The sequence below is a fragment of the Dipodomys spectabilis genome, unplaced genomic scaffold (assembly GCF_019054845.1).
Source record: "Dipodomys spectabilis isolate Male_0828 unplaced genomic scaffold, ASM1905484v1 ptg000075l, whole genome shotgun sequence".
In the NCBI taxonomy this organism is placed as follows: domain Eukaryota; kingdom Metazoa; phylum Chordata; class Mammalia; order Rodentia; family Heteromyidae; genus Dipodomys; species Dipodomys spectabilis.
In genome coordinates, this window is record NW_024870752.1 from 12,874,831 (window position 1) to 12,889,597 (window position 14,767).

General features: G+C 45.8%; 1 protein-coding gene across 1 annotated transcript in view; it reads left to right on the plus strand.

The window, feature by feature from the left end:
- Farp1 (FERM, ARH/RhoGEF and pleckstrin domain protein 1) overlaps positions 1-14,767 on the plus strand; it is a 233,550-nt gene that overhangs the window by 168,491 nt on the left and 50,292 nt on the right. Inside the window, exons 6-9 of the mRNA XM_042682639.1 lie at positions 6,482-6,579; positions 9,596-9,710; positions 11,014-11,161; positions 13,585-13,680. Coding sequence (XP_042538573.1) covers positions 6,482-6,579; positions 9,596-9,710; positions 11,014-11,161; positions 13,585-13,680 — 457 coding nt within the window. The remainder of the gene's footprint in view (positions 1-6,481; positions 6,580-9,595; positions 9,711-11,013; positions 11,162-13,584; positions 13,681-14,767) is intronic.

Below are 14,767 nucleotides of genomic sequence, written 5' to 3' on the forward strand. Positions count from 1 at the left end.
CTCTGTGAAACCTAGCTGTTGTTTTGGAATCTTTGTGGCTCCTGGCTGCGGAATTTGGCGTGAACTGTAATCAGTTTCTTTGAAAGTGTGGCCCAGGGAGGGAATGTAAGGGTGGACAGCTAGCTTCCGCCGCAGCCCTGCCCCCACTAGCTGGATGTGTGGTCAGTTCCTTGTCTCCTAGGTGACACTTGCATCCCCATAAGCATGATGGGACATGCTTGGCCACAGATGCTTTGGCAGGAGACACAATCATACATAGAGTAGCTAGGATCCTGTAGGGACAGCATGCTTAATCACATTGCCATCCTTACCTATCCTCCCCACCACGATCTTTGTCACCATCTCTTAGTCCTCATTTTATATATGAGACAAGACAGGCGGCATTCCAAGAGACAGCAGAGCTAGCAGCAAGCATATAGGTAAGCCTCCCAAGTATATCTTATAAATGATAACTTGTGTCCCCTTCCACCTATGGCTTATTAATACCAAGAACAGCCTGGTGTGGTAGATCATCCCTGTAACCCCAGCTAGAGGTGGAAGGCAAGAGTTTGTGAGACCCCATTTAATCAGCAAGCCAGAGCATAGTGGAATACATCTTCATTTCTAGCTATTTTGGAGAAAGACTATAGACCAAAAACAAAGCAAAAATCCCTCAAGACCCCATCTTAAAAAAGTAAATAAATAAAAGTTAAAAAAACAAACAAACATGGATCAAGGAGTAGAATTCCTGCCTTGCAGACATGTGGCCCTGAGTTTGAACTCCAGCACATCATCAAAAAGAAAAAGGCCAAGGTCATCTATTTTGCTCCTTCCTCCAATATAGATCTTGGTAGTTGGCTTTCAGGTATCAAAGGGATAAAGATGTTTGTTTCGTGACCAGCATTCACTGAGAGAATGCCCTGTGCACAGGCATTAGTTAGGCCCTGGGATGGAAAGGTCAGACTTGACTTTCAAGGAAACAAAACATTTAAGCAAAAAGGAAAGAGCTTTCTGGCAACCAAAGCAGCATGGTGTGGTAGAAATTAATGGCTGGTGACATTCGGTCACTGGGTCTGAGATGCCTCTCGAGGAGGTGCTGAGGACCTGCCAATCATTTTCTGAAGAGGAAACCTCAGGGAGAAGGAGCAGTTAGTACAGTGTCTCAGCAGGAACAAGTACCATCCATTCCAGTAATTAAGGAAGGAGTGAGGACCTAGGACAGTGTGGTAGGTGCCCTCAACCTACCTCCATGAAGATGCTGGAGCTGGAATGAGTGTCAGGGTCATTGAGGAAGAGATGACTTAGTGCTCACAGAGCTGATGGCAGCAAAGAAGGTGGAGGCAGTCAGAATGGCTGGTGCATTTGTCTTTTGGGTTTGTCATGGACACAGGGCCCTGTCTTGGAGGTAAAATCCCTGCAGAGCAGCGGGGGCACCGAGAGGGTGGACTTATTGCCTCGGTGGTGGTATGGATGGCTAAAAGCCATACCACAGGGTGGAGAGAAATAGATTGGAGGGGTGAGGAGTTAGGGTTAGTTCCAGTCACATGACTCTAAGGTGCCAGTCGGCTCTCATTGGCTGTTCCCAGAAGGCCAGCTGATTTACCAGTGTGCACTCCACAGGGAGGGGAGGACGAGGCTCTTCCCACTGCAGGGACTTTTCTGAATGAGCCACCACTAATGTCTACTTTCCTCAACCTGCAAATCACTGAAGGAAGCAAAGGCAGCCAGAAACTGGCAGAAGCCATTGGCCTTCTGGGAACTGCTTGCAGCCTGTCGAGAAACAGCAGCCAGATCTGTAGAGCCTCAGGCCCAGTGACAGATAGCTTTGGTGTGGTGTCTTCCAGGGACCCCTGTGGACCGCACTCACACCTCCCCCCCCCCTTCTGAGTTGGGCATGTGCTTTGCTTTTCTGCCAATCAGTCACTGCATGTCTTTCCTGCTTAAGAAGTTAGAGGCGGGAACCCTTTGGGTGGGGAAAAAGGGACATTATTTTGCTACAGAAGATTCTGCTTTGCAAATTACTTTGCATCTTTTCAGTTTTTGTGGATCATTATCTCTAGAGCTTTGCTGTTTTACTGTAAAACTAGCTGTATGTAACTTGTTACCATCAAACCAAGTGAGCCTGTTGGAGTTTTTTTCCCCCATAACTTCTCTGTAAGTAGTGGAAAGTGCCTAATGTTAAACTCATAGATGAGGAACTGTTGGGAAAGTGTGGACAGAGGTGGTGAGTTTATTTATTTAGTTCTTATTGTGCACTGTTATTGTAGAAACCTCTTCCAAGAAGAATCTTTTGCTTCAGTATTGAATAAAATGGATAGGAGGTTTCTACTGTGTTTGTCAGCTTCCATCACTGTCCGTTCATCACAAGACACGCCGTCTCAGGATCCTTGTGCATCCTGTGTAGTAAAACTCCCATGTTCTCAAGTCCTGCGGAGGCAGAAATGTCCTGCTGAGACCTCAGGCACTTTGGGGGTGTCAGGAGAGACTGTCTGCAGTGCTTGGAGGCTGGACACAATCATGGAGCATAAGTCATTCCCAGATCTACTGTTTACTCTTTGCACTTCCAGAAATAGTCTTCAACTTCCCATGAAGTCATATGAGGTTTTGCACACTGCCATTCAGCAAGCAGCTGAATTCCTTTCTTACTGACCTGTATTTTCAACCACCTCCATTGAGTGGACATCAGGATCCAGGCTTCCATAAGGAGAAAAGTTCTCATTTGGGTGCAGGTTGAAAACAAGGCCTGTGGCCATGGATGGAAAAAGACGTCCCCTAGATCCTCGTAGCCTGGCAAGGAAATTGTAAATTACTTACAATTAATGAGAAAATAATGATGATTGGAACCCATGGGATTAAATCGATAGGTTATAAGCAGGGTGACATGGGACTTACACTCCCTCAAGCCAAACCCCTTGGTCGCTCCAGTTCCCCGTCTTGACCAGCATTAATTCCTCTATTTTTTTTTTTTTTTTAAGTTAGCATGTTACCTGTACAATGTGGGGGAAGGGGGGGAATTGTGACACTTCCGCACACACGTAGAATGCATTCCGCTCGATCTCCTCTCCCCTTCGCTCTCCCTCAGCCTTCCCTCCTTCCTAAAACCATTTCATCGGATTTTGTCATTCTAGTTCCATATGCGGCATGATTCTGGTATGAGTGTATTGCATTTTCCACTGGTGTCCACATGTCCACTGGTGTCTGAGCACCAGTGGCTCTTGTGCATTTGACTGGAGTCATTCCGTTTTTAGCACCGAAAGTGTCACTGAGTCTGAAGTCAGCATTGCAGCAGCGTGCTCAGCTTACAGCTCCTGTCACTAAGAAAGGTGACAGCATCAGCACTGGGAAGGGGCCTCTCCTGTTACCCCAGCCTGAGAATAGGGGGCAGCTGCAGAGGCAGAGGGTGACAGGTTCTCCTTCTGGTCTTTGTGTAATGCTATCAGAGCTCTGTAGCACCTGGCATTCCCCCTCCAGGAGATTCTGCCACATGCCCCCAGCCTGTCACACCTGATCACAGATCTGTCCCTGAGCACTTCTTTGTGAGCACATGGCTCTGTGTTTGAGCTGGTTGAAAAAGGACCACTGACCTAGGTCAGAATTAAAGCCTATAGCTGGTGAAGTGTGGGGTTTGGTGGACAGTTACCATGATCTGATCCAGAAAAAGGTGGTTTGTGGTGTGCATCCACAGGAGCCCAGGTGGACACATGGACAGTGTCCCCTCTCCAGTTCGTTTCCTTGACTTGATTGACAGAGAGGGTGAGGAGGCAGGCCTGGTAGCATGATGCAAGGCACACATGGAGGAGCGTGTGGAAGGTTTGCTGCTGTGGCCTGTTAGATCTGAAGTGGGTTCTGTTTTAAGTTTTTATTTGCTGGTTATATGCACAATTGCCACTGTATTTTTTAGTTCTTAAAAATTCAACTTCCAAAATGACTTCAAAGGAATTAATCTTTTATTTTTACCTCACTATGGGTATGGGGCCCTCAGTTCAAGCCCCAGTAGTGTCAGGAGTGATGCTTGAACCTCAGGGTCTCTCTTAGCTTTTTTGCTCAAGGCTGGTATTCTACCACTTGAGGCACACCTCCACTTCCCGCTGTTCTAGTGGTTAATTAAAAATAAGAGTCTCTATGTTTTGTCTTCCCAGGCTAGTCACAAAGCATGATCCTCGGCTGGGTGCTAGTGGCTCATAACTGTAACCTTAAAGAAGACTGAGATCTGAGGATTGCAGTTTGAAGCCAGCCTGGGCAGAAAAGTCCCTGTGAGACTTATATCTCCAATTAACCACTCAAAAACTGGAAAGTAGAGCTGTGGCTTAAAGTGGTAGAGCACTAGCCTTGAGCAAAAAGTACTCAGGGACAGCGCTCAGGCCCTGAGTTCAAGGCCCACATCTGACCAAAAAAAAGCAAGCATTATCCTTACATCTCAGCCTCCTGAGTATCTAGGATTGCAGGTGTGAGCCACTGCTTCTGGCTGGGCATTTTTTAAAAGAATTATTAATTTACTTTATTGTTATTATAGAGGTAATGTACAGAGGGATTACATGAGTCAGGTGATGAGTACATTTCTGTTCCCTCTGGTCTTCTGTTCCCTCATTCTCTCTGGCTGGGCTTTTTTAAGTTAGAATGTTACCTTCTTTTTTGCTTCATGATACTGTTGAGTACTACAATATATCATGCCACCTAGGTTTGTTGAATTGCCTCCTCATAGTACTATTTAGCTTATTCTTCTAACCTGTCTTATTTTCTTGAAAACTGAGCTTTTCTCAAGATGGATACAAGTAAACATTTTGGATGGGAGTCCATCACAGGTGATGCTGTGGGTTTCGTGTTTTATTTGCAGTGCTGGGATTGTCCATTGGCTTATGATGGTGACATCTTTCCATTAGAAGGAAAATTATATGAGTTCCACTGTGTGTGGACACTCAATCTCCTAAATGATTTTTATGTCCATTGATACCGTGTGCCAGAGTCAGTGATATCTTCCAGAGGTTGTGGAGTGAAGACTTCTGGTTACTCCTGCTGTGTTGTGAACTGGAGTTTTCTAGTGGGCGCTCTGGCTGCCCTAAAGCCCCCTCCTCCTGAGAGGCTGTCAGCTGTGCTCGGCCTGCAGTGGCCTCTCGTGGAACCAGGAGCTGCTTTAATAGCAGCTCCCTGAGTGGTGATAACATTGGATTTTTTTTCTGCCTTCTCCTTTTATGAGCATCGTTATGGACTTAGGAAAGTTTGTAAATTGCGTTTCAGTTCATGTCAATCCTCTGGTTGCTGTTCAGGTTCTCCCAGCATTGGCAAGTAGAGGCCCTTTCCAGAAGATTCTTTTGCCTTTTTCTGGTTGATTCATGACAAGGGAAGGGAAGAGGAGGAGAGTGGAGGGAAAGGAAGGAAAGGGAGAGGAAAGGGGTAGAATAAGAAAGAAGAGAGCACAGGGAAGAAGGGAAGAGAAGGAAAGGATGTGAGGAGGAAGAAGGGAAAAGGAAAAAAAGACCAGAGAAGAAAAGGGAAGGAAGAAAGGAAGGGAGGGGAGGAAGGGAGGAGGGTAAGCTCAGAATTTCTGGTTTATCTAAGAAACAGACAGCTCTTGAAAATGGGTAAGATTGAAGGGCAGAACCTTGTTGCTATGGGCAGCCACAGAAGCGTTTGCAGGCGGTGCACAGAACTAGGGCCTGCCCTTCTAAAAATACATGAGCTCGTAGAGATATTTTCAAACCCACTTTCATACCCCCACAGTTTTACTTAATTTCTTCGATGTATAAATACATCTTTTGTACCAAAGTGGAGATTTGCTTTATCCAACACCATGTAGAAAAGCATTTAAACAGAACTCAAGGTGAGTTTTACAGCCGGTAGGTGAGGCAGATGGAGATGGCTGCGTGGGTAGTAATTACACCGTGGAAGATGGCTGGCCTGTCCCATGCACCACAGGAGCTCCTGACCGCACTGTTGTCATTGGCTGAGCCGCGAAACCAGCGTTAACCGATCATTCAGTTCAAATCATTCAGTATTTAACTGATCATTCTGCAAGCATTTTAAATGTTACAAACACACACACATGCAGGCTATAGGTTATAGTTTCACATTTTATTGTACAAATGGGTTTCATTATAATATTTACACATATGCCTATAAGGTACTTTGATCAAATTCACCCTTTCTATAATACTCTTCCTTAACTCCCTCTGTCCTCTTCCCTTCTCTTTTAAGAGTATTTGTGTGTGTCTGTGTGTTTGTACTTCTGTAATAGTCACATCCCTTTGCCACCCCTTTGCCCCCTGCCACTCCCCACACTGGTTTTTCCCTAAACAGTCTTGACATTTTCTTTTTGCCTCTCTGTACAGAATGAAGCACAGTATGCTCTATGTGAGGAGTGAGTGACAGCCTGTGTGCCCCTCTTTGTATTTTTTGCGGAGGGGGTTGTGACCCTGCAGTGACTGGCACAGCCTCCCGTCCAGGTCCTCACAGTGTACGTTGGCTACCCCCCTCGAGTGACACCTGTCTCTGTTGACCTTTGCAGGTACCTGTTTGCTCTGCAGGTGAAGCAGGACTTGGCTCAGGGCAGGCTGACGTGTAACGACACCAGTGCTGCTCTCCTGATCTCACACATTGTGCAGTGTAAGTTCTGCTGATCTCCTTCCAAAACACCCGGATGATCTGATTGAGGGGAGGAGGGGAGTGGACGGGATTCCCCACCTTCCTCCCCACACACACAATAGCTCACCAAATAACCACAGAATGGCTTTGTTAGTCAGGTGCTGGTGCCTCACACCTGCAATCCTAGCTACTCAGGAGGCTGAGATCTGAGGGTTGAGGTCTGAAGTCATTCTGGACAGAAAAGTCTATGAAACTCTTCTCTTAACCCCCCAAAAGTAGAGGTATGAAGTGGTAGAGTGCCAGCTTTGAGTGGAAACAGCCAAGCAAGAGTTCAGGGTCCTGAATTCAAGCCTCAGCAGTGGAACCAAAAAAAAAAAAAAATAGCTTTTTGCTAGCTTTTGTTAGCTATGCCTAGAAGATAGTTGTCCAAACTCATTTTCATATGCAGAGCTCCAAACATCAGCTTAGAACTTCTGTGCTTATTATGAACATGCATTTGAGATCTCAGTGGCCAAATAGAACAAACTGCTTCTGTCTTGTCCTTGATTTTATCTTCATTATCAAACATGGCCCATGAGGACGTAAAACAACTACAGGTTTCATTTCTCCCTCAAGTTGTTTCCCATAGCAGAGTGCTTAGGAATCAGAAGGGTTGGCTAGTCCTACGCTATGCTGGAATGCCTCTTTTCTGTTTAGTTACGGTAAAGGGTACTTCAGTAAATCCAATGTGAATCCAATGTGAAGAAACCTGAACATAGCTGACTGCATTAGCTCACGCTCTTAGTTATTCAGGAGGCTGAGATCTGAAGAGTGTAGTCAAAGGCAGCCCAGGCAAGATAGTTTGTGAAACTATCTCCACTTACTACCAAAAAGCCAGAGGAGGAGGTGTGGCTCAAGTGGTAGAGTACACACACACATGCACATGTGCACGTGCACGCACGCGCGCACACACACACACACACACAGAAGCCTGCACATAAAGCCACAAAAAACTTCATCGCTTTCAGATTCTGTAATTACCAAATCAACCACTCATATGTGCCCCCCAAAACAGTCTCTGTGCCCTTCTGTGGTCATTTGCAGACATACTTGATGGTGACCTATGAGTCCATGTGTCACACATTTCCCACAGGGCACAGGTTTGCCTTCACATTTCTGCTCTCATCTTGTTAGCGTTCCTTTCTGTAGACTATTTACTGCCATGCCTTCTGAATTTTTGTGTTGTTATTGGTGATTGAACTGTTTAAATTGGCCCCTAAGCACCATGCTCAAGTGTCGTCTAGTGTCCCTAAGCGTGGTTTTATGAGCCTTTTATGGAGAAAATGTATGTGGTGGATGAGCTTCGTTCAAGCATGAGTTAGCTCTGCCATTGGCCGAGTTCAGTGTGAATGGCTCAGTAATGCATGCTCTGCAAGATGGTTGTCTTTCAGCTGAAACACACACAGACAGCAGTTCATGAAAGTGCCTTCAAGAGTTTTACACTAATCTAACCCTGATTTCCCTCTGGAAGCAACAATTGAGTCATCACTAAGTTGTGACTCTAAATCATAACAAGAACCCACTGTATTTTCTTGAGACCAATTGGCGTTGCAGAAAGATCAGAGCTGCCATTGTTAAAGCAACTGATACCTCTGGCTATCCGCCCAGGAGGCCCCTTGCTTCTGACTGCCTTCCAGGATGGAGGGCATCCATTTTACTGTCATCAGGAAAGGACAATGTCTTCTAAAAAATGAGGGCGTGTTCCTAACACTAATGGCACTAGTTAGTGGTCACGACAGGAGGAAGCTGTTCGTGAGGGAGGATTTTGTCCATGGCCCACACGTATGCCAGGTGGGCTGGCACTGCCTTGGGCAGAGCAGGTGTTCTGCATGGGTGTGGGGAATGGCTGCTCAGAAGTCACACCCTGTCTGAGATGCAAAGTGCGTGGCCAGTGCGATGGACTGCTTCTCGTGCCAAAGGGAAATGGAGTTTTCATAGCCACCACTCACTGGCTTTTTGCCAGAACAGCTGGATTCTGGTCATTAGGCTGTGGTCATTAGGCTCCTTTTTATTAAGCTTGTTCACATGTGAAGGAAGAGGCGTGTTTTCCCCAGAGCTCTCCCTGTCGCTATTAACTCAGCTCTAGTCAGTGCTGTTCAGCTAAGGCCAGTTATTAGTTTAAAGCTCTGTGCTTTCAATTTGCACGTGACATCAATTTTGAGAAGTGTCTTGAGGCTTGGTGAGACAGCGTATCAGATTTCATGTGGATGAAAAAATGTATGGTTTTTGCCTTGTGACCTATGATTTCTGACCACAAGGGTATAAATTGTTTAACAAGCATCCGATTAAAACCCATCCGATTCTCTAGTTGATTTTGTGAAGTCCTGACAATCCAGAGTCTGGTTAAAAGTTAAGGGCAACCATCCACATGCGCAGCATTTACTGCCAAGAAGAGAAGTGACCTTAAGGCAGGAGGGAGGAAAGAAAAGAGGGCTGACATTTAATGTACTATAGCACAGTTGGATAACTACGGCTGGTAACAGTTTATTAAATATTTGGAAGTTGCTGTTAGAGGGAACTTTGAAAGCTCTCTGCACAGAGAAAGTGATGGATTTGCCAATTGTGCTGGTCCGATCATCACACATAATGGTCTCGTATTGAAATGCCATACTGCACTATTAAAATGTGTAATTACTATGTGGACATCAAAGAATACATATTCAAAAATGAAACGATACAAACAGAAAGAAATTAAAAGGATGCATGACTGAAGACACATCTTTCTACGGTTTTCCTTGCATCTGTTAACGATGAGTAGATATCATCGTTTAGGTTGACAGATTCATTGTGGAATCTGCCCTTGTTCCCCCACTATGTCAAGGCCTTCAGATTGTCCCTACCAGCGGGGCTTACCTGATACTATATTCTTGCTTCCAGTTCACCAGCTGGGCTTACCTGATACTATATGCTCACTTCCGGCTTGCTAGCTAGGGGATTTAACACATTATGAAGAATTCATCCTGTGTGGTTTATTTTTCTTTCTCTTCTTTCTTTGCAGCTGAGATTGGAGACTTTGATGAAGCTTTGGACAGAGAGCACTTAGCAAAAAATAAGTACATACCTCAGCAAGATGCATTAGAAGACAAGATTGTGGAATTTCACCATAACCACATGTAAGTCCCATGCACATCTTTCCTTTGAGCTGTTACTGTCTGCCTCCTAGCATATACAGATTAATGTGCATGGGCACTCCACACAGACACACAGTCCAGAGCAAGAACAGTTCAAAAGTTCACTGAGATGTTATAAGCCATGCAGGACCCTTAGAAATGTAAGTTTCTAACATGTTGCTAGGGTTTATGCTTAATCTAGCTACTTAGGAGGCTGAGATCTGAGGATCAAGGTTAGAAGCCATGCCTGGCAGAAAAATCTATGAGACTCTTTTTTTTTTTTTTTTTTGTCGGCCGTGGGGCTTGAACTCTGGGCCTGGGCGCTGTCCCTCAGCTCTTCAGCTCAAGGCAAGCGCTCTACCACTTGAGCTACAGCGCCACTTCCGGTTTTCTGGTGGTTTATTGGAGATAGGAGTCTCACGGTCTCTCCTGCCCGGGCTGGCTTTGAACCGCGATCCTCAGATCTCAGCCTCCTGAGTAGCTAGGATTACAGGCGTGAGCCACCAGCGCCCGGCTCTATGAGACTCTTAATGTCCAGTTAACCACTAAGAAGCTGGAAGTGGAGCTGTGGCTCAAGTGGTAGAATGCCAGGCTTGAGAGGAACAGAGTACAAGGCCTTGAGTTGAAGCTCCAGTACCCCTGCAAAGAGAAATAGAGAAAGAAAAAAAAAAAGAATGAATGAATGCAGGTCTTCCATGTGAGGGAATGGCTCAAAATCCTGACTTACCTTTCTGGGAGCCAAGGTGAGCTGTAATTTTCAGATACCCAAAGCTTGTAAGAACTCTGGACTTTGTGGTTACCATTTTAACAGGAGACTGGGAAAAGGACACAGTGAACTTGGCATAATGTAAGACTATTATAGAAATCAAAACCTTTGTGTCAGTGCCACTTTTGGCTTTGGTTTGATCTCAGCCTTTTCTCCTGCTCTAAGGCAGGCATTCGATGGCGAGAGTAGCAGAGTCGCCTTGAACTTTACTTGCAAGTTTGCCTTTTTGAAAGTGACTAAAAACTTGCTTAACACTATGGTGTTTTGCTTTTATGTGACCTAAAGGAAACTGAGATTCTAAAGAGCCGGCGGTGTGGGAGACAGACTTTGGGGGTTTTGTGTTACCCAAGCAAAAGAGCTTTTGTTCTAGCTTCCCGGCTTTGGGTTTAGCAAAGGGGAGGCTGTGACCATCTGATCGGGCAGCCCCACTGGCCGCCGTGAAGTGCCTTTTCTTTTCCAAGAGAAGCTGCTTAATCTGGAATTAATAGACACCAGGAATTCAAATCTCCTGGTCTTTCTCTTCTCTCTTTGCTTTGTCAGTGGACAGACACCCGCAGAGTCAGATTTCCAGCTCCTAGAGGTGGCCCGGCGGCTGGAGATGTATGGAATCCGCTTACACCCTGCCCAGGACAGGGAAGGCACCAAGATCAACCTGGCTGTCGCCAACACAGGGATTCTAGTATTTCAGGTGAGAAGGCTGACAACGCAGTGCCCGTCCCTTAGCAAGTGAACCCCATGCCCACGGCCCATGCCGGTGCCCCTGGAAGAACTCTAGTCGCTATTTTCATGTGAACAAGAAAAAGACACCATCTCCCCTACTGTCGACTTCCACATTCTTTTGCCTTCACCCTTACTCTGGCTGGGGAATGCCATGCTACAGATTTGTTTGAGTTTACTGTCTTTGTAGAACCACAAAACTTGCATCTCTCCGTGGACTTGTGCTTAGAGTATATATAATACACAATACACTGAAGAAGATTCCATGCCAAGAATTAAACACCTTTTCACACTTCAGAGATGGCACTTTGCTGTAATGTGAAGCTTTTTCTTTCTTTTTTTTTGAATCTAACTCAGGTTAAACTAACTTTTTGGAACACTTCAGTGATACCTCTCTTTAACAAAAAAGTGTACTTTTCATAAATAGCTTTTATGAAAGCTATCTCCTTACACTGTACTAATTTTGCAGCAAAATATAAACTATACTTGTATTTACCTGTAATTTTACCTAAAGATTTTTACCTAATGATTCTCTGCCTTTTAATTTATGTAGTTTATGTTTTTTCTTTTTTGTTTGTGAGCTGGTACTGGGATATGAACTCAAGGCTCACACTCTTGCTTGGCTTGTTTACTAAAGGGTGGCACTCTACCGCTTGAGCCATGCCTCCACTTCTGGCTTTTTGCTGGTTAATTGGCAATATGAGTTCCATGGACTTTTCTTCCTGGACTGGCTTCAAATGGAATCCTCAGATCCTGAGCCTCCTGAGTGAGCGCTACCTTTCTCTGTCTCTTTAAGTGTGTGGTGGTATAATCACCTGGCTGTTGGACCACTTTGTTTTTCAATGTTCTCTTAGTAGCTACACTGAGGCGAGGCGTTACTGACATACCTCCACAGATTTCAAGCATGCAGTTTCATAGTTCTTGTGTATGTATATCTTGTGAAGGCAGCAACGAAATCAAGAGACTGCACAACCCTTTTCTGTTATGCAAAATACCTTGAGAGTAACAAAAAAGAAGCTTGTAGTTTGGGGGGGTTCTGACACAGGCCCCCCAGTAGCTTCATCAATTACCCAGTGGCAAACAGTATTACAATGGGTAGAGCACATGCAGGAGGGAGAGATCGCATTACCAAATGGAAAGCAGAAGAGCAACTCTCTTGGGAACTACAATGATCCCTACCACAATCTCCCCTCTCCCACCCCGTGACCTAAAGACCTCCCACTGGGCCCCATCTCTGAAAAGTCCTGCCGCCACCTCCCAAAATTGCCACACACACTAAGCGTCTGACTTGTAGGAGGTGCACTTGAACCTTACCCAAACCATAACAACTCCCCCGTATATTTTCACAAGACACTTCTCTTAAACACAAGCAAGGAACCTGTGCTGTCCTTTCAATGGATCTATAAAAAGCATTTGCGATTTTTGTGAAACAGGTTGAATTTCAGGCAGTGTTAAGTCACGAGCCCCATGGGTTTTGCTTCTGTTCTTCCTTCACATTTCATCAAGAGTCACAGCAATTCTCTGCTCACCAGTGGGGCGTTCGTGGCGTACGCCAAGCATTACGCCAAGCATTTAGGAGGCGCACTGGGTGGGAGGGAGTGGAATCCTGCCAGCCAGGCTGGTCCTTGAGGCAATGATTTTCCTGACCGTTTCTTACCTGGTAGTCTGCCTCTGTTAAGAAAAAATAGTGAATCCCCACATTCTTTCAAAGATACAACCCTTCCCACACTGCTGAAAATCATAAAGTGGGAAAGAGAGGGACTTGCAATTGATTTGATTGTATCTGTCACCATCTAAAATGGAGACTTGCGCAAGGCAATACCTTGGCATTAATTTTATGGCCAGCTTATAATCGAACCATTCCTCCAGGTGGGAATCCGAGTCTACCACTCTAACTTTGTTTCCTACCACTCCCCACCTGTCCGATAAACAATGGATATATGTAGTAACGGTAGCTACTGGCTAAAGCACCTCTCCCTGCCACCTTAGTCACAAATCAAAACATATCTATCTTGGGATTTATACATCTGTAAAACAAAGAAAACAAATCTGTGTCTCTGGAATTTGTCTGAGATTAGATAAGATATATACTGCCCTTAGGACGGTACCTGACACTGCACAAATGATGGCTGCTAATTACTGTGATGGTTTTATTTTTATTTATCCTCTCATTAACTTGGCTAGCTCCTTCTCTCACAGTCTTAGCACGAATGCCCAGTCATGTCATTAGTGAGAACTAATGAGCTCCCGGTACAGATCTTCCCCGTAGCCACAGGCTCTACCCATCCTCCTCAAAAGATGTTTTCCTGAGCAATTGAACAGCCTCTGCCCTCTGCCCTTGGTCCCCATGTTTCCTGCAGGTTCAGGCTCACTGGCTTCTCTCTTACCTTGTAGGGTTTCACTAAGATCAATGCCTTCAACTGGGCCAAGGTACGGAAGCTGAGCTTCAAGAGGAAGCGCTTTCTCATCAAGCTCCGCCCTGATGCAAATGTAAGTGGTGTGGGGATGCACAGGGGACCCCAGGCAGCCTACCAGTGTCAGAAGATGAAGTCTGTGCTCAGCAGGGCTTACCTGGAAGCCAAGGACAACTGCTTCCCTCAGCTTTTGCAAAGCTGGACTATGAAGCATCTGCGTGGACGATTATTTCCCAGGGCCGGTGACCTCCACTGCTGCTGTGTTTGGTCCCCCAGAGAGAGAGGATAAAATGGCTGCACATGCACGTAACTAAGGAGAGAACTCCTTCCCCTGGGTCATATGGCCTCCACACACACAACCTGAGTTACATGGTGGCTGTGTGTCCAGTCCCTGATCCTATCTCCAGATCCCCCTCGGTGTTATTGCCATACTCGGTGTTATTGCCCGGTCCACCCAGAGCAGTCCTCAGCCCTCTGGTCCCTGCTGCCGCCGCCACTTCTCCCACACAGCTGGTTCATCCTCACAGGCGACCCAGAGGTCCTCTAAAGGAGTCTCCTATGGGGGTCAGGGTCAGGCAAGAGAGTGACATGTTCACATGCTAGAAATGGCCACACAGGAGCTAGGTGAAGCGTCCCTGAAGTCCATCCCACCTGGGACTTCCAGTCCTTTTTCCCACATGGCCGTCTTGGCTAGAGTTTAGCTACAGTAGGGATTAAGCAGGCTTCCGTGGCTTCCAGAATAGGAAGCGAAACACCTGTTATAAACGGTTCTCTGAGGGAAAATGCTGTCTGTGTTCTACAGAGCTGATTTAGACAGGAAGAACAGCAGCATGCATTGTCTGTGACTTGCGTCTGCTCACGCTGTGACAGCCCCCAAAATAGTTGCAACTGCTGGGCATGTTAGAAGCTGTGGTTGCTTTTCTGTTTATGTAACATGGCCGCTGCCGCTGGGAACGCTCAGTGTAGGAGGAGAAAATTACCATATTCGCTTTCCAGAACCAAAGGACATGAATTTTTCAGCTGAGGGTGAAGACTTTTCTGTTCCAGAAAACAAAGTTTCATTTCCTACATCGTTCCTGGGGCTGCCTGGAGGCCCAGGCCAGGTGCTGTTTTACAGAGAAAGTCTAGAGGCAAAAAAAAAAAAAAAAAATCAACATTGATGG